Genomic DNA, 20,013 nt, shown 5'->3' with positions numbered 1-20,013 from the left:
AAGCTTATGCTCAAATAAATTTGTTAGTCTCTAAGGTGCTACAAGTCCTCCTTTTCTTTTTATGTATTATGGCAGTGCCTAGAGATCCCAACCTCAGTTGTGCCTGGTGCTGCACAGCACACAGAAATCCTGCCCTGAAGCGCTTACGGTCTAAATAGATAAGGTTTTATTTGCATCCTCTGTTTAGGCTGTAAGCTCTTGAGGGTAGTAAGGGCAATGGAGGCTGAGGGAGTTGAAGTGACTTGCCCTCGGTACCACCGTTGGTCAGTGTCAAAGCCTGGACTAGAACCCGGGTCTCCACACCCCCATCCAGTGCCTCACTACTGGACCTTATTTTCTCTCAAACTTGTTTATTAGCAAAGAACCAATTCTGAGGACCTACTATTATATTTAAAGAAAGGAAGAAAAAAGCAAAGTAACCAGTGGCATAAACTTATTTCCTTCTTGTTATGAAGGAATTTTAAAAGGAAAGTGAAAGATATGGCCTACACAACTTGACAGTGTGTACTTTGTGATGTATAATTGTCAAAAATATTAGAAATGTTCTGCTACATATTCACCTCTTCCCTGCTCCTCATTCCTGCATTACCCATTAGGAGACTTCACTTTTTCTCCAGTTTAGCATAATAGATTCTTTCATGGACATATTTATTGTCTTCAGCCGTTTGCAAATATCGTCTTTAATAGTTTCTATGAGTTAATAAAAAGTAGAGTTCACTTTACATGTTTTTTTTTAAAAGCAAACACCTGCAAGAGCAGGAAATGGCTGATCTGCGCAAGTGTAGAAATGCAAACTGCATTAATGACAGGAGGCTTCTTCCTCAGGCATTGGGGAGTGGAGGTGCAAAGCTTCTTTATCTCCCTTCAGACCCTGTAAAGCAGAAGTTTTAGAGTTTTTCTGGCTTTTAATTCAGTAACGAAGCAGGCAGTGAAGTGAGACAGAAGCTGCAGAGAGGCTTACTCCAGGGAGTGTACAGCAGAGTCTCTGCCACTCCTGTGAAGCCCAGAGGCATGGCATGCAGTTAACTTGCCATGGTGGGCAGACAATACTTCTTGTCATCTTCTGCCCCCGCCCTCTCAACACCTTTTAAGCATAGTAATGAACAATACACGGATCTGTCAGGATAGCTTTCAGGTCTGTAAATTACTCCCACTAGTCTGGGGCACATACTGAGATTGTTTCTTGTAAGATCTTGAGGCTGAAGTGGAAGAGGAGCTTTTGCGTAGATCAGGGCTTAAAAAATGTATCCAGCATCTACTGTACTAGCCCAGGGCTAAGCCTACTGAGCAGAGTGAAAAGACTTGTCGCTATGCCCCTGCAGTTTAAAGGCACTGTTTGTTCACTGTATCTAACTATAACATATTGCAACTCAGCTTTTTAAAATAAATTTTTAAAAGAATGTGCTTTACTACTAGGGCTGGTTGACTAGTGGAAAATACCTTCACGCACTCACAGTCATACTGTTACGGCAGCTTCTCAAGAGGTTTTAAGCTCCTGTCAAAGGCAAAATCCTGCTGCAGCTTTAACTGTGAAGCCACGCTTTATGCCTCCATAATAGGGAACAGTTCTGCACATGAAGGGCGATGGATCAGAAGACTGGACATGTCTCTCCATATCCAGATTCAGTGATGCTTATTAAATAGCTGGCAGCTTTGAGTGAAGGTCTGTATCTACCTTTACATATGTACAGAACCTAGTACAAGGCCCTGATCCTGATCAAGGCCTCTAGACAGTACCCTAATACCCATTTAATAATAATGATAATAAATGATGGACATGGACATAGATGCAGGAACTAGGGTGCTGGGGGGCTGCTGCACTCCTTGGGCTTGAAGTGGTTTCCATTATATACGGGGTTTACAGGTTGGTTCAATGGCTCTCAGCATCCTCACTATAAAAATTGTTCCAGCCCCCTCGTACATGTAGTGTAGTGATGATAACATAATATATGGTGGTATCTGTCAGCATATGCCCTTTGTTCTGTTGCTCTTTGCTTGCCTTCTCTGCTGTGTTCAAGTTGTCTCTAGGGCTCTCTTCCATTTCAGAATTGTCACCTTTCTTAGCTATTTGAACCCATGTCAAATAGGAAAAAAAGAAAACATTGTCCCAACCATAAGCTAAATGTGGGTCACACACTAAAGGGGAATTTCTCTACTGCAGCAGTTCTCAAACTGTGGGTCGGGACCCCAATGTGGGTTGCGCCCACTTTTTAATGGGCTTTAATTTACCAGGGCTGATTTAGACTTGCTAGGGCCTGGGGCCGAAGCCTGAGCTCCACCATCCGGAGCCGAAGCGCGAGGGCTTTAGCCCTAGGCAGCAGGGTGCAGGTTATAAGCCCCCTGCTTGGGGCTGAAGCCCTTGGGCTTTGGCCTTGGCCTCCACACGTGGGTCAGTGGAGCTCAGGTGGGTCAGGTTTTGGTCCCCCCTCCTGGGGTCATGTAGTAATTTTTGTTCTTGGAAAGGGATCGCGGAGCAATGAAGTTTGAGAATCCCTGCTCTACTGGAAGAGCTGTTTATATAGCATTTTGTTGAGGATAGCAATAGGGGCATCTAGTATAAATAGTTCTCCTCTCTTGGCTGTTTGTGGCCTATAAGTTGGTGGGTCTCAGTTCAGTTCCTAGGTGACCGGTGTTCAGATCTCACAAACAACAAACACAGTTGGCCCCTTTGTTAGCAGTCTGAGCTGAGAGGTCAAGGACTGAATGGGTCATAAAAAGTAAACCTCCCTCTCTTTCCTATATGTGGTTCCTCCAAATTAGGTTTGAGGCGGATTGGTGATGACCAGTCTAGGGAAACCTCCTGTTTATTCTCAGAATAGATACAGCATAGACAGGATTTCCCTCAGTTGTGGCACCTTTTGTCAGCGCTAAAAGAAAGAGAAATGTAGCCAACCTATGTGTTCATATTTGCATATGGCACAAATGCAGATTGAAATTGGTGATTAAAAATGGCCAGCGCCTTTGGGAGTGTGCATAGTTATTGGGAGAGATAGTCCATGCTCCTGGAAAAATAAAGCAAGAGGCCGACGCATCTTATGTATGACAGTATCTGTTCTTACACGCACCATTGTTTCAGCTCATGCTGAAATTACACAAAGGAAGTATCAGATTAGCAGCCGTGTTAGTCTGTATCCACAAAAAGAAAAGGAGGACTTGTGGCACCTCAGAGACTAACATATTTATTTGAGCATAAGCTTTCGTGAGCTACAGCTCACGAAAGCTTATGCTCATATAAATTTCAGGTTTCAGAGTAGCAGCCGTGTTAGTCTGTATTCACAAAAAGAAAAGGAGGACTTGTGGCACCTTAGAGTCTAACAAATTTATTTGAGCATAAGCTTTCGTGAGCTGTAGCTCACGAAAGCTTATGCTCAAATAAATTTGTTAGTCTCTAAGGTGCCACAAGTCCTCCTTTTCTTTTTACAAAGCAAGTAGGAATCTCCCAGTAAAAGGCTGGAAGAACTTACTTCTGCAACTGCATCTTTCATGACTGCGGGAGACTGTGGTTATTAGGGATCACCAAACATTGCTAGAAGGGAAGCATTTGGAGGAAACTTATTCACTCTTGTCTGAGTGATATTTTTTTTTGAGGGGGGCTCAGGGCAGTCACTGCAGAGGAGTGGCCTGGGATCACCTAGGGCAGTGGTACTGAAGGGACTGACCCACTCCTTCACTTCAGCAGCTGGGAAGTTTGGCCCATAAGGAATATTATATTTCTTCTGGTAACTCTGTCAAGAAAGAGAGGAAATCCATATTTTGAGCAGAATATTTAAACTTTTTGTGGGGTGGGGGGTGAGGTCAGAAGGGGGAAATGAAAATCTTTTATAGTGGGTTTGTCGAGATTGTTTTATCCTGGAACGCTAATGGACAATAAGAAATTTTCTTTTTCTTACAACCCAGCAACAAGCTCTTCTCTTTACACGGGACTTCCAGTTCTGTGCACACCTGATGGAGGAAAGATCCTGCTGTGGTCAAATACTATAAAGCGAGCTTCAGGATTTTGAGAGTGGGTTCGTTAGTCTAGATAGCTGCTGGTAAAGACACACAGGTATCTTTTGATGTGCGGTGTTTTATAAGTTGTAGTCGGTTCCCATGGTTATAAAGCATTGTAGCCATTGCATCTTGGGCTGTAATTTCTTTAGAATTTAGAAGTTAAAGTCTTGATTCTGCTCATCTGATTTCACTGGCCGAGTCTTGTCTACCCCTTTTATGTGTGTAGTCCCACTGTTGCAGCTGGAAGTACTTGTGCAGCCGAAGGACACAGGATCGGGCACGTAATTAATCTGACAATATAGTGTAGGTGCATGAGACTTGATGAAGGTCCAAAGTCGTCACAGAACAAATCTTTCTGAAAACATTGCCCTATGGAGGGTTGGTTGATTATTCTTGAAGGGCTTCATAGCAGAAGGATGCTCTTAGAAAGTGAGCTAAATAAGGTGTCTTAATTTTTTTTAAATTATGAAGAAATATCATCCTTCAAACTTGTGTGTTTTTAAAAAGAATTGAGAGCTTTGTTTAGGGAATTGTCCGGGTGCTTGCCTTAAACTATCCTTTGATTTATAGACTTGTGCCTGCCAGCATTTGAAAGCTATCGCTATCTAATCTTTGTTGTACAGGTGTTTGCAAAGATGATAGGTATATAAGAATGGCCAGACTGGGTCAGAGCAATGGTCCTTTTAGCCCAGAATCCTGTCTTCTGTCAGTGGCCAATGCCAGGTGCCCCAGAGGAAATGAACAGAACAGGGAATCATTAAGTGATTCATCCTCTGTGGTTCACTTCCAGCTTCTGGCTGTCAAAGGCTGAAGGATACCCAGAGCATAGGGTTGCATCCCTGACCATCTTGGCTAATAACCATTGATGGACCTATCCTCCATGAACATATCTAAATCTTTTTTGAACCCAGTTATAGTCTTGGCCTTCACAACATCCCCTGGCAACAGGTTGACTGTGTGTTGTGTGAAGTAGTACTTCCTTTTGTTTATTTTTCAACCTGATGCCTATTAATGTCTTGGGTGACCCCTGGTTCTGGTATTCTGGGAAGGAGTGAATAACCAGGAGTACCTTGGTATCTAAGCGATGGCCTCCAATTCTGCCTCCCCCTTCTAATTCTGCCCCTGCCTTTGGTCCCCGTGCTGCCTCTGTGCTTTGTGTAAATAGAAATGTTTCAGAAGTCAAATAGATGGTCACTTTCCAGCTCCACTGATATGCACTGGATCGAGGAGAGCAGTCCAGAGGGACAGTGGGACTAAATGGCAGATATTTTACTGTTTAAAAAACAAAGCACGCTGTTCCTTCACCATCGGGAATGTTGGCAAGCATGACAGGAGCAGAGGATGGCTTGCTAGCAGGAGTCGCTGAAGTAGCTAGCACATAGCGTGGGTTAAGCAGAGGCCAGCTGTGGCAGGCACTAATTGCACATGACCCTTTCTTGCACAACCCCCTTCCCATCTCAAGGTGATCTGGACTGATGTCCCTCAGCTAAGTGGGTGACCAGCCACATAAAGCGGAAGATCCTTTTTGAGCCGTAATTGACCTTTTTGGAACCTTGCAAGCTATATTTGGGCTTAGTGCGTGCCTGTGTGTCAGACTGGGGCACTCTGCGTGTGCGTTGTATGGGAGGTGTCTGCTGGAGGCAGCACATGGGGGAAGTGTGGGTGTTAAATCATTGGCTGAGCGAGTGATTTGGAATCAGTACATGGGGACAATTTTACCTGTGGGGAAGGAGGCGTTTCAGAATCGTGAATGGAATTGAATGTGGGCACAGAGCCCAAAATCTGTCTGGGAGAGTCTGAGGTGGTGATGTGGCTGTTGTGCCGGACCTGACTTCTCAGCCTCTTAGATCAGAATGCAGAGCTCTATCTGGCTCTGCAAACTCTTGTGAGAGCTCTTTTAAAAATGGAATTCCTCCTTGCACAGGCTGGTTTTATTTTTTTGGCGCTGGGAAAATGAAAGGGGAACTGGAGAAGCTCTACATTTCTTCTCTGGCCTGGCTTTACTGATCATAAACTTACACACTGCAGAAGGTTTCCTGGTGACAAAAAGCTGCATGTGGGTGGTGGTGGGGGTGTTTAAAATGGGTCACATGCCCAGGAATGCAGTCGAATTTTAGTGGTGGCTAAGTGCCGGAAAGCATAGACAAGGGGAGGGGGAGAGAGGAGAGAAAAATGAGCCCCAGGCTATGGAAGGAAGGCTGGGAAAAAGAGAATCTGGCCAGGCCCCAGGGCCAGGTTAGAGATTCCTACACGCATTAACAGCCACAGGAGATGTTTATTTACAGGGGGCTAATCTTTTCTGGGTGCTCTGTCATTTTAAAAACAATATCAGTTCTTGGGAACAGGACTGGAGGGCACCTTGGAGATAGGTGAGGGGGTTACAGAAATCTGGGGGCACCTGTTCTTGTCTGTTAAGATTCCTTCCTTCCTCTTGCATTCGATGTTGCTGGTAACTGCCCGCCAATGAGAAATGCAAATACCATTTACTTAAAAGGAAAACTCCACCGTGTTCTGATCGCTACCTGCAGAGAGGCTTTAAAAGTTTTGTCTTCATTCTTCCATTTTCTTAGTGCTTCCAACAAGGAGCTCCAGGACACAGGGAAAGTGACTTAGCATTTAAACACGAGAGAGGTGGGATTTTAAAGTTGCGTGAAGTCAGATCTGTTGGTAGATCCAAATATGGATCATAAAATCAAATGGTAGCAAAGTCTCACAAAAGTGACTAGTTTCAGAGTAGCAGCTGTGTTAGTCTGTATTCGCAAAAAGAAAAGGAGTACTTGTGGCACCTTAGAAACTAACACATTTATTAGAGCATAAGCTTTCATGAGTGTGGGTTTTTTGGGGGGATGCCCAATTTGAGACCCACTCAAAGGGTCCAGGTTTTCAGAAAGATCCTAGCACCCCATCTCTGATAATCAGTCCCTTTTAAGGTGTCTCAGTTTGGGCATACGGGAACTTTGAGGCATCCGAAGTCCCTTGCCGCTTGTGAAAATCCTGCCATGTTGCTTTGTGACTCCACTGGCTTTCTCATCCATTTAAATGCGGAGTGCTGTCGCTGTCAGGATGGCGGCCCCTTCGTAGCTAGTCTTTAATATGTTTGGCACCTTTTTTCAGTTCTCTGCAGCCTGCTGTAGGGATTGGAATCTCTTCTTTTGTTCTTAAGATTCTGCTAGAGTTTCCTTAGTGGTGTAATTACCAGCAAGATGGGGTGCAAGGGGACAATAACGAACAAAAGAAGGCCAGAATCTTAGAAGAAGAGTGGCTCTCCCTTGGAATTTTGTAATGCCCTGAGTCTAGGCCAGCAATGTGTACAAATGCATCATGGCTGTGCCATCAACAGTGGCATTCAGGGTAATATTCCTGCTGTGTGTTCTGTTACCATTCGTTATTGTCAGAGAAGTGACTATCTAAAAATGACACCTCTGTTCCCAATGTCTTCTGATTTCTCTCTGCTGGCTTTCATGGCAGGAGAGGGAGAGGTGTATTGTTCAGAGTGAGTCTGGTTAAGGTGTTCTTTTGTGCCTTGCGTATAGTCAGGAGGATTTTAGCTAGATTCCAGTTGCTGAATCTTTCTCGTTGGTGACACCGGTGGCAGAGTCTGTTTTGAGTTTGTGCTGCTGGTAGAGGGATCATCTCATAGGCTAACCATTTAGATCTTCTAGACTCATGATGAGGGAGGACATTTGGTATTCCAGGAGGTGCTACTTACGCCTCTGCAGAATATTACGTAACTTTAAAGATGTCAGTGTTATCTTAATAAATCCGTCCTTGGGTTCTAACTTGACCTTTTCCCCTTTGGACGGAAATGTTGCGTGGGAGGTGGTTTTGCCTCCCTTTGAGGGGCATGTGCCCAATTGCTGTTTGCTTAGTATTAATAACAGTACATTAGTTCTCACTTCAAAGGGGAAATGGGGCAAAGGGCTGTGATTTGAGAGCGTTTTTTTCCCCCTATATCTTCAGTAACCTTGTTTTTGTAAGGGACACCTGGGAGTCTGTGAGCCCCTGAAATTGCCTCACCTCAATACTATGAAGTCTGTAAAGTCCCACCTTAAGGACACTGAAGGCATCCTTGTTGTTTTTAAAATGCACTTTGTAGACTCCTAGATTCTATGGTCAGGAAGGACCATTGTGATCAACTGGTCTGACCTCCTGTATAGCACAGGCCAGAGAGCTTCCGCAAAGTAATTCCTAGAGCAGAGCTTTTAGAAAAAAACATCCAATCTTGTTTTAAAAAAATGTCTGTGATGGAGAATCCACCATGACCCTTGGTAAGTCGTTCCAGTTGTTAATTACCCTGAGTGTTGAAAATGTTTGCACCTTACTTCTAGCTTGAATGTATCTAGCTTCAACCTCCAGGCATTAGATTGTGTTATACTTTCTCTGCTAGATTGAAGAGCACCCTCTCAAATTACTTTTCCCCATGTAGATACTTGTAGACGGTGATCATGTCACCCCTCAACCTTCTCTTTGTTAAGCTAAATAGATCCTTGAGCCTCTCACTATAGGGCATGTTTTCCAATCCTTTAATCTTACTTGTGGCTTTTCTCTGAGCGCTGTCCAATTTTTCAAGATCCTCTTGAAGTGTGGACACAGTATTCCAACAGCAATCTCCCCACTGCCAAATACAGCGGCAAAATATCTCTCTTCTACTACTGAAGATTTTCCTGTTTATGCATCCAAGCGCATATTAGCCCCGTTGACCACAGCATTGCATTGGGAACTGGTGGGCAGCTGATTATCCATCATAGCCCCTAAGTCTTTTTTCAGAGTCACTGCTTCTCAGGATAGAGTCCGCCATGCTGGAAGTATGGCCTGTATTCTTTGTTCCTAGATGTATGACTTTACATTTGGTTATATTAAAATGTGTATTGTTTGCTTGTTCCCAGTTTACCAAGCAATCTAGGTTTCTCTTTATCAGTAACTGGTCCTCTTCATTATTAACCACTCCTTCAATCTTTGTCATCTACAAATTTTAACAGTAATGATTTTGTTTTCTTCCAGGTCACTGATAAAAATGTTAAACAGTGTAGGGCCAAGAACCGATCCACACAAGACCCCACTAGAAACACAACTACTTGATGATGATTTCCAGTTTGCAAAATGGCAGAAGAAATTGAATATTGATAAATATAAAGTAATGCACATTGGAAAGCATAATCCCAACTATACATATAAGATGATGGGGTCTAAATTAGCTGTTACCACTCAAAAAAGAGATCTTGAAGTCATTGTGGATAGTTCTCTGAAAACATCCACTTAATGTGCAGCAACAGTCAAAAAAGCGAACAGAATGTTGGGCATCATTAAGAAACTGATAGATACTAAGACAGAAAATATCATATTGCCTCTATAAATCCAAGATACATGCACATTTTGAATACTGTGTGCAGATGTGGTCACCCCATCTCAAAAAAGATATACTGCAATTGGAAAAGGTACAGAAAAAGGCAACAAAAATGATTAGGAGTATGGAACATCCTCCATAGGAGGAGAGATTAATAAGAATGGGACTTTTCAGTTTGGAAAAGAGACGAATGAGGGGGGATATGATAGAAGTTTATAAAATCATGACTGGTGTGGAGAAAGTAAATAAGGAAGTGTTATTTACTCCTTCTCATAACACAAGAACTAGGGGCCACCAAATGAAATTAATAGGCAGCAGGTTTAAAACAAACAAAAGGAAGTATTTTTTCACACAACGCACAATCAACCTGTGGAACTCCTTGCCAGAGGATGTTGTGAAGGCCAAGACTATAACAGGGTTCAAAAAAGAACTAGATAAATTCATGAAGGATAGGTCCATTAATGTGCCCATTCCATAGTGTTTGCTCGTGATGTCTCAGCTCCCCTGCTCACTTTCATGGGAACTAAAAACAAATAACCCCCCCCACCCTGAATTCACCTAAATAAATAACTGCCATATACACAGTGCTGTAACCTCTCTCATGTTTGGAGAGTCCTTGCACATGAATCCAGAACTGGAATGCACAGAGCAAGGGAGAGAGCATTCCTGCACCTCTGTTTCTCATGGCCTTGCACATACCTGGTTAAACAACTCCTTTTTTTCTGCAGGACAAAAGCTAGAAGAAGCTATGCAAAGTTTTAAGTGCTCCCTGTGCTGGTTTTCCCTGGAGAGGGTGAAGGGCAGGGCTAATTGGATCCCGCCTCTGCTTTCTCTCTAAGAGGCTGCAAAGTTTCTTCTTCTTCTCCTTATCAGTCCAGCAGACACTAAATTTAGATCCAAGGCACTCTATTGATGATGGTAGTTAAAATAAATCCTCCTTAGTCTGGGCAAACGTCCTTTCCTCCCTTCAGATGGCTTGCAGGTCTCACTCCACGTGCTGCTCTTGGAAGTGAAACTTCTTGCCATCTCAGCTCGTTTTGGTGGGATGGCTGTAAATATTGAGAAGTAGGCATGTGCTCATCTCTGTGTGTGGATTAGCCTAGATAAATCATGCCTGGAGCTGGAAATAAAGCCCTTAGTGTGACAGCATCATAGAAAGTAGAGATAGCAAAGACCTGTCAGGTCCCATCTGGCCTGTACTGCAGGAGATAGTGCAAGATCGTACTTGAGAGAGTGTTTTCTAATGCTTTGAGAATACAGAATTGGACCCTTTCTCTCATCTCTGTGTGTGCTTCTTGGAGTAGAGAGAAGGGGGATATTTTCCCATCCAGTGTTTGGAGAAAACATCGGAAAAGTTTCCTGTGGCCGTTTGGAAGCTTGCGGATCTATTGCAGTTGTGATGAGTGAGATGGGGACCACTCAAATTAAAAGTGGCTGTTAAACTAAATATTAACAAACTTTGCCCTTCTTCAGGCTATGTCTACGCTTAAAATGCGACCGTGGCACAGTTGCAGGGCTGCCACGTTTGTGTCGATGCTCACTACAGAGATAGGAGCAATTCTCCCATTACTATGGTTAATCCACCTCCCCGAAAGGTGGTAGCAAGGTCAATGGAAGAATTCTTCTGTCAGCCTAGCACGGTCTGCACCGGGGGTTAGGTGGACATACCTCAGGCTGTCTGGCAGGTGGATTTTTCACATCTGTCAGAGATGTAGCTATGCTGATGTAAGTTTCCAGTATAGACCAGCCCTCAGTGCCAAGAGGGCCGTTAGGAAGGACATGTAAGTAAGGGCAGGAGAGCAGAGGTGTAGACAGGGCGTAGTTGTGCAGGACCTGGAAGATGTGGACAAGAAATCCACCCTTGCTGTGAAAGTTAAGGGGAAGTCAGTGAAAAGAGTCAAAAAGGGGAGTGACCACGTCTGAGCAGGGGGCACGGAAGATAACTCTTTTAGCACAAGCAGTTTTGGCTAGAGTGGAAGCAGCTGAGGTGACAGGAGGCTGGAGAAGAGTTGACCAAGTCATGGTCAAGGAGGAGATGTTGGCAATGTAAGAGTGGAAGGAGAGACCAGGCTAGAATGAGTGAGCAGCTGTGACCATGGGGCCAAAGGAGGTCATCTAGGAACAGCGTGAGAGGGAACAGGGGAATCTGCTAATTAGGGAACAGCAACTCACTGAGTTTATCAGAATATTGTTGGGGATAAGCTATGTATAGGGTTGCCAGTCATGGTTTGGGGCTCTGTTTAGTCACTAGTTTTAAAAGTTTAGATTACTTTGTTTAATATCCTATCCTATGGGGAGTGTTAGTTGTGTTGGTCTCACTAAATTCCATTTTGAGTAATTCGGTTCCACCTCCTGTAAAATTCTCACTGCAGTTTTTATGGAATGCTGGATACTTCTTGTTCTAAACAGTTGCATATCCTTGCTGGGTACCGTTGAATAGCTACTTTATTCCACCCCAGACACAGCCGCAGTCCAGCAGTGGATGCATGTGTTTATGTATTCCAGTGGGTGTTATGGATCAGGCTGCAGAATGGTTTCTTTCTTTTATGAGCTGGTTTTCACCTGCTCGTAACCAGGTTCCTGTGCATGATGAAGCCATGGAATCTGCTGCAGAATGTAGGTTGTTTGCCTCGGAGTACGTGGGGTCATGATCGTAACTTTGATTGCAATCTAAAAAGTGTGTACATGAGAAGACATTTTTTGATGATAGTTGGCTCTTTAATCTAGTAGACAAAGTTATAATGAGATCTAATGATTGTAAACTGAAGCTAGACAATGGAGGCTCCAAATTAGGTGCAATTTATAATAATTAACCATTAGAAGAACTTCTTCCTAGGAAGGTAGTGTATTCTCCATTACTTGCGGTCTTTCAATCAAGCCCCTCTAAGAAATGCTCAAAAAGAACAGGAGGACTTGTGGCACCTTAGAGACTAACAAATTTATTTGAGCATAAGCTTTCATGGGCTACAGCTCACTTCATCGGGTGCATGCAGTGGAAAATACTGTAGGACGATTTTATATACACAGAGAACATGAAACAATGGGTGTTACCATGCACACTGTAACAAGAGTGATCAGGTAAGGTGAGCTATTACCAGCAGGAGAGAAAAAAAAACTTTTTGTAGTGATAATCAAGGTGGGCCATTTCCAGCAGTTGACAAGAACGTGTGAGGAACAGTAGGGGGGAAAATAAACATGGGGAAATAGTTTTACGTTGTTTAATGACACATCCACTCCCAGTCTTTATTCAAGCCTAATGTAATGGTGTCCAGTTTGCAAATTAATTCCAATTCAGCAGTCTCTCATTGGAGTCTGTTTTTGAAGTTTTTTTGTTGTAATATTGCAATTTTTAGGTCTGTAATTGAGTGACCAGAGAGATTGAAGTGTTCTCCGACTGGTTTTTGAATGTTATAATTCCTGACATCTGATTTGTGTCCATTTATTCTTTTATATAGAGACTGTCCAGTTTGGCCAATGTACATGGCAGAGGGGCATTGCTGGCACATGATGGCATATATCAAATGCTGTAGCTCAAACAGAAGTTGAGGGCTTTCTTCAGAGATTGCTGGGTAGGGTTCTCTGGCCCATGCTTTGGAGGAAGTCAGACTAGAGGATCATAATGGTCCTTTCTGGCCTTGTAATCCATAAACTTTTCAAAACACTCTCTCTTTAGGCTGAACTCTTCTGTGCTTGAGCTCTGCCTGAAGAGCGAAATCTTCAGCAAGTGGGAGTGGAATCCCTTTGAGCCCCCTTCAGCTGAGGAGTGAGTGGGGGAGAAATAATCTCTTCCCACAGTTAAAATAAAATTCTTGACATGTTTTTAAGATAAGGCTACAAACTGAAATGGCTGTAATGGGGAACTTGGAATGAATTTAGCCTTCAGTGTGGAGTGGGACCTTTGCTTAAGTTGGGGTTAAAAACTGGCTTTGATTTACTGAGGACAGGAGCTTTTGTAACTTCCAAATGGTAGAAAACTCCCAGCCTGCAGGTGCACATTGGATGGTTGCTGCACCGAAGATGCATGCACAGCTAGTGAAGGGCTGGGTTATGCCTTCCACTGGATGAATTCCCCAGGACGTGCGGGAAGGATGGTGGAAGGTCTTCCCAGCCTCACTCCATGTCCCTTGTCCAAGAGGCAGTCCTTGTGCCCCTACCAGCACTCCCCTTGGGCCTAGTCAGCGCTGTACATTGGTGTTTCTGGGTGGCGGAGGTGTGAGCAGGGCTATGTTGTGTCTGCCTTCCCTCCCCCCTGCATCATGACAGTTGTGCTGGCGGGAACATTGGCTACACCTGAAAAGTAAAGGCAGACTTGCTCACACTGCACTCTCCCCCTGCAGTGCCTAACATGGCTCCAGACAGTACTTCTGAGCCCGTGCTCCTCTCTGCCTTGCCCAGCATGGTTCAGGTCCTGAGTTTCCAGCTAGTCCGGTGTGTGCTAGTTGGTTACTTATGGAACTGGAGCAAGAACGTGACCAGGGCTGGATCATGTGAGGTCCACATGCTGTATCAGTGCTCGGGGCTCACTGTGTCTGTCTTCCTTTATCTGCAGAGCGGCTGGCATTCCAGTGAAGGAAAGGGTGAAGGTATCTCAGAACTGGAGGCACGGGCGCTGCCGGAGGGAAACGCTCCTGAAATGGAAACGCAAGCAAGTGGCTCCTTTTTCTTTTACCCTGTTCTGTGGCAGCTAATAGGGGATGCTGGGTTTGCCTCTGTACTTTGATTTCAGACTGTTCTAGGTCACCCCTACCCCTCCGATCTTTAGGGAGTTACAAGTGACACAGACAAGGCTGCTTTGTCTTTTGACATACCTGATGAAACTGCAGTGGGATAACTGGAGGTGCTGCTTAGCCCACTAGATACCAAACCTGAGAACCCAGTCTCACCTGTCAATAAGGAGCCTATGGTGCTTCTCCCAACAATAGGGGTTGGGTCATATTCCAGCCCTGGTAAATGTATTCTGCTTCCCTATGCAGTTCTAGTTGGATACAGTATTCTTCACTTCGGATCCTAAACTGTTGAGTGATTTGTCTTCAGAGCCTGTCTGCATCTTGTCTCATACCACTGCCGAGCTCCTAATCTGTGCTCTGACAATAGACGGTGCTTCGCTGCTCCCTTGCTGCACCTTAAGCCTGGACTAATCCCTTGAGGTAATACAGTCCATGAGCTTCTCTCCTTCACCTCCCTCCTCAAGATTCACTTCTTTTGTTCATTGCCTTCCACTGTTGGGCCCCCACCTGGCCTTTGGTCTGGACGCAGTCCACAAATCTTAAAATATTAATTTAGTTCCTTCCCGGGAGAATGAGATGTGTGCATAGCAGTAAGTAGAGGTGATTGCGATTAACAACTCATTGTGGGCGCTGCGTCCAAAGCTGTGCTGTGTGCTTTGCAAAACATCTAGGAAGATGAGATCCTTTGCTTGATAACCAGGCCTCCTGTAAGTGCAGCCATCACATCAGCCAGGCTGAGGACAAATGAGAAGGGCCATACCAAATTCATGGATCATTTTGGTTCATTTCATGGCCAGTGGGTTTTGAAACTAGTCAGTTTCACAATTTCAGATGTTTACATCTGAAATTTCAGGGTTTGTAACCCTGGGTGTCTCGACCCCAAATGGGATCATGAGGAGGGGTGTCACAAAGTTGTTCTGGGGGGGCCGGGGTCACAGGATTGTCACCCTCATTTCTGTGCTGCCTTCAGAGCTGAGCTCTGACAGTTCATTAGCTAATTTAATAAAGCTACCATCCAAACTACTTTGTCTTCCCTATTGTTCTCTTATCCTGAATTAAAATGTGTTGCTTTTTCTTATAAAAAAAGTTATAGAAAAAGGTAGAGATTTAGTTAAATTGCACCAGAGAGAGAACCACTGAGACAGGCTAGAGGAGTCTGTGGGGAAGCTGGATGTTCACTTGGACTAAATGGCTGCATGGGTGTGGAGGAAGGAAGAGGAACTCAAAGGCCATCTCAGAACAAAAGCTACCACTGCAAAGATGCCATGGCTGCAGGGAGTCCGAAGTATTTTGTATCTAAGCCTCTAGATTCCTTAGCCAGCCCCTCTTCCAAAGGCTCCACTCTTGGCCTCTTCCTCAGGTTGGAATCTTTGTCAGAAAGAAGCCACTGATGTGCTCTGGCATGTTTTGAGAAGTGTACTTGTTTCCTGGCTGTGATGCTATAATCAGGTCTGTCCTCCTGGGAATATGTCCCGGGGTGGCCAACAGCTGTCTGATTTGTCTCCCTTGTCATTGTCTCTGCAGCCTGATGCCCTGGATGCATTTAGATGGCGAGTATCTCTACCTGTCCCAAGCAGAAGACATCCGGGCCTATCGGTTTCGTCCAGACAGCGCTGGCCTACAACGCCATCCTCAAGCCATCTTCTCCGGCCACCACGAAGATGTGTGTCGATTCGTTCTCGCCAGCTCCCACATCGTCAGTGGAGGAGGGTAAGCTCAGTGCCGTGGAGGGGAGAAGCTTTGGTGGGGGGGCCAGGGCTCTTCAGCAGCACTGGAAAAGGAATTAATTTTCTAAGCACTCTGGATGCAGAAAAGTGTGTTTGTCATCCAGTGCTCGATGTTCTACCATATGTAACTTACTTGCACTGCTCCTTTCCTGCCCATTTGATTTGCTTCTTCCCAAAAGAGACCTCTCCAGAGGTAGGAGATGAGTACAGTCTCATGCTAATGACCCGTTCAAGCCTTGATCTCTTTTCAGATGCTGCCGATAAGGGGGCTAAGCAGTGCCGATTTTGCCAGGGATTTTAATATATATTTTTTCCTTTGCAATAATAGTGACTGTAAGGACAATGCATCTTGACTGTCGAGGGGCATGGTATTCGGAACTGGGCATTCACTAAATACAGTTGTGCACACAAACAACTTGCATCTACCTGGTCTTTAGCAAATGAAAAGATCTAGTTTATAAGATGCTCATCTTTTGGTACTTAATGTAGTAGTAGAAAGCATGTGCAGTCGTGGTAAATGCCTGTACAAGTGAAGTGCGCACACAGTCCTGGGACTCTCCCTTATGAAATATAACGTGAAAGCAAGTTGCAGAGATTGAAAAACACATAGACGTGTTCCAGTTTCTGTCATTTTATTGACATAACAATAAAATTCTTTGCAAAGTTAATACCATTCATTCAGTCTCTGGGTCAAATCTTGCTCCTGTGCTTCTGGCTGCCCTGGCATGAGTGTGTGTGTGTAAAACAAATCATCCATTCCCCTGGGATTGCAGGTGTTCTAGTCCTCATTTGGTGATGCTTTACCTGCCTTGCAAAGATGATGACTTCCCACTCGGGGTTTTATTTTACAGCGATGGAAATATCGTCCTCTCTAAAGTCCACAGCTCCTTCAGCATAAAGTTCTCTGCACACGAACAGGAGGTGAACTGTGTGGATTGTCAAGGGGGCATCATCGTGAGTGGCTCCCGGGACAGAACAGCAAAGGTGAGCAAGAGTCACGTCCATCACTGCACGTGCTGTAGCAGAGAGGTGAGCTCTGCGTGTGTTTAAAGGCGGGTTGAATGGAACCTTGAGCCCTGCACTTGCCTCTCTGTGTTGGGAGCACAATAAACCTTGCTTAGGTTTCTGGACAGCCACTTGCGATGTCAGCCCACCAGGAAAGGGATACAGCCGGAGCTGGGGAAACTAGCCACTGGCTTGAAAGGTGAGATGGGATAGAAACAGAGGGTCTGACCAGATGGACTTATGGGGGGGTTTAGGCATGGCCTTATAATGCTGTTGTAACATGTATTTCCCTTTCTGTTAGCCTCTCTCAAATTTCATCCCAAGCGTCCGGGATGGTCTCTCTTTTGTGGGCTCTAATTTACAGTGTTTTTCCAAGTTATAAAAAGCTGTTTCCTAGGATATGTTTTTTGTAAAAAGACATGAAGTGTGCAGGGACAGCCAGGAAAGTGACTGTAAAAATGACTTTGCAGGCCCCATTTTTTGTCTTCCAGTGACTTTCATTTCAGATTGGAGCCATTTAGATAGCATGTGCTATGCCTAGGCTCCTTGAGGCTGGGTCTTGTTATTTGCTTAGCACTCTGCCCTGATTGTGCAGTGCTGTGTTGATGGATGGAGCTAGAGAAGAATTCTCCAGAGTGGTGGTCAGCTGAGTTTTGAATGTCCCAAGTATGGTGCTCCCGGCACTTCCCTTGGGAAACTGTTCCATGGTTTTAAAAGATCTCACTCTCTAGACGTTTCTCCTGATGTGTAGGATCATACGAGCAGGATATATAAAGATTATTCAACAAAAAAGAAAAGGAGGACTTGTGGCACTGTACTTGTGACGCTGTATTTTCCACTGAATGCATCCGATGAAGTGAGCTGTAGCTCACGAAAGCTTATGCTCAAATAAATTTGTTAGCCTTTAAGGTGCCACAAGTACTCCTTTTCTTTTTGTGAATACAGACTAACACGGCTGCTGAAACCAAAGATTATTCAGTTCTTCTTTTTTATGATTGGGCATTTGCCCCCGTCACTATCTTGTGCATCTGGTCTGGATCTAAGGCACTTATGCGATCTCCATTACCTTAGAATGTGAGCATCTCCTAACACCCCTGCAGGATAGGGCAGTGGTGTTATCCCCGTTTTACAGACTAGGAACTGAGGCTGTGAGAGACCAGGTGACTTTTCCAAGGTCACACAGGAAGCCTGTGTTAGAACAGGGAATTGAACTTGGATCTCTCGAGTCCCAAGCTAGTTCCCTGACCATTGGACCATCCTGTCCTGCTTGGCTTGGCGTGACTGACCACTCTGGATAGTTCTAACCCAGTGTCACCCTATGTTCCAAAGCTATGTTTTTGTCAAACACAATTTCTGGACACAGTTTGCCTTGGCTTGAATGAGTTTGAAGCTGGCTTGGCACCAAACTGTGCTCAAGTAGGATCCCAGGGCCTGTGTTTCGGGGCAGCATGGTCTCACAGCTCCCAGGGGCAGGAGCAGGACAAACCTCTTATGACCTTGGGAAGAAACTCCTGAAGGTCAAAGGGAACTTAACTTTTTGTATTTTGCTCAGTTCTGCAGCCAGAATGAGCTTGCCTGCCTGAACCTCCCATGTGACCATAATGGACGGTGTCATTTGATTTTTAGAGTGATTTTTCTCATGCGTGTTGTAATTTCTGGTGGCTGGAAGGGAATCGGCAGCAGTACTTTAAGGGAGCTCTAAGTGCAGTGGATGCTATTGAGGGCTCTCCGAGTGTTGATTAGAGCTAAGCTCCGAGTAGCTGCTAATGTACATTCCTCACTGATAGGCACCAGATAGCATGCTCTGAGCAATATTTTTAACCTGTAGGAGATAGGGATGCCTTAAAAGAGTTAAGCTTTTCTGCTCCTTTTGCTGACACTAGGTGCTAAATTCCCTGCTGACGGGAATAGCCTGCAATCCTGGGCATTATCAACAAACAAACAAACACGCACCCCCAGCTTTGAAGTCTTTAAGTGAAACGTTGGGCATGGGGAGAAAAAGGGAGTTATGGACTAGAATCTGGAGATCCATCCAAACTGAGGAGGGGGATGGGGCTTAGGGATCAGGGTGGGCTCTGGCAGAACCCCACACTTTGCTCCGACTGGTTCATCTCTAGGGAAGGCAAGGGGTGCGGTGGTCTGAAAACCCAATGGCAAGGGTGAGTCAGTGTAAGGGGAGCGTGTGTTGGCAGTGCTGGGGGAGGGGATGGGATTCTTCCAGGCTGCTGGGAGGTCATGGGCCTTGCCCTCTCTGCATGTCTATTGTTTGAAGATACCTAGGGGGTGGGCTTAAAGGAGATGGGTCTATCCGGGAGCACAAGTGAGACAAGCTTGCAGTTAGTTTCCAAGCTAGTACAAATGGAAATACTCAGTTATATTTCAGAAGCAGGGGACATGCCCACCCCCCCACCCCCCAGGAGAACAACAGGGTATTTGAACATACCCTGATCTGGTTGCTCTGGAAGCTCTGCACTGCACACTCTGTAGTAACAGGTCCCTGCCCTGAGGAGCTTGCAGCATACTTTTGGCTGTTCCGTGGAGTGGAGCTGATGCTCGGCTGGACTGGGGCTGTGAGAGGATCAGAGTCTGGCAATAAAGTCGGCTGGGGACACAGTTTAGGCCTGTGCTTTTCCTGCTGGTGCAATTGTATTATTGAGAGTTCATTCAGAATGATCAGGGAGGGGGTGGTTCTCTTCACACACAGGCTTGGACACCTGAATCCTTCCCTGCTTCTGGGTGCCCTGACGTAGCACCTCTCTGTCTCTCTAGGTTTGGTCCCTATCCTCTGGCAGAGCTGGGCATTGTTTACACACGGTGCAGACTGAGGACCGGGTCTGGTCCATCGCCATTAGTCCATTATTAAGGTAATCAAGACCTTTATTAGTCATTTGAACAGGTACTGCTTAACTTCTCTCCCCTCCGCCCCTCCTCTCCGATTCCCCATCCCCTGGTACTCTGGATTTGCAAATATATCCAAGATAGCGGTGCAGTTGTCTAGGAACTTGATGGGGTAGAGGCAGATGGGGAGGGAATAGGCCGAGTTCGAATCACTGTAGTCCTCCCCAGGGGCAGAAGTCTTCAGGGAGTATGCTCCGGTCACCTCCCACCAGAGCCATGTGGTCCCAGTCTTGAAAGTGACCCTGTAGAAATGGCCTCTTCGTGTTCCATCCCTGTCTGCTCCCTTGTTCACTTACTGAGCGATGGCTGCTCAGCTTTACAC

General features: G+C 45.2%; 1 protein-coding gene across 4 annotated transcripts in view; it reads left to right on the top strand.

Annotated features, from left to right (window-relative positions):
• The window catches only part of FBXW4 (F-box and WD repeat domain containing 4), a 91,564-nt gene that overhangs the window by 6,670 nt on the left and 64,881 nt on the right, over nucleotides 1–20,013 (top strand). For all 4 annotated transcript variants that reach the window (XR_006283029.1, XR_005293813.2, XM_038408150.2 and 1 more), the window contains exons 2-5: nucleotides 13,884–13,979; nucleotides 15,586–15,771; nucleotides 16,640–16,772; nucleotides 19,563–19,657. Coding sequence is in view for 2 of the 4 variants with exons in the window: in XM_038408150.2 (XP_038264078.1) it covers nucleotides 13,884–13,979; nucleotides 15,586–15,771; nucleotides 16,640–16,772; nucleotides 19,563–19,657 (510 nt within the window). In the remaining 2 variants the exon portion in view is untranslated. The remainder of the gene's footprint in view (nucleotides 1–13,883; nucleotides 13,980–15,585; nucleotides 15,772–16,639; nucleotides 16,773–19,562; nucleotides 19,658–20,013) is intronic.

This window comes from Dermochelys coriacea, chromosome 7 (genome assembly GCF_009764565.3).
Source record: "Dermochelys coriacea isolate rDerCor1 chromosome 7, rDerCor1.pri.v4, whole genome shotgun sequence".
In the NCBI taxonomy this organism is placed as follows: Eukaryota; Metazoa; Chordata; order Testudines; family Dermochelyidae; genus Dermochelys; species Dermochelys coriacea.
Note: the sequence above shows the minus strand (reverse complement) of the source record. Positions and strands in the feature narration are given on the sequence as shown.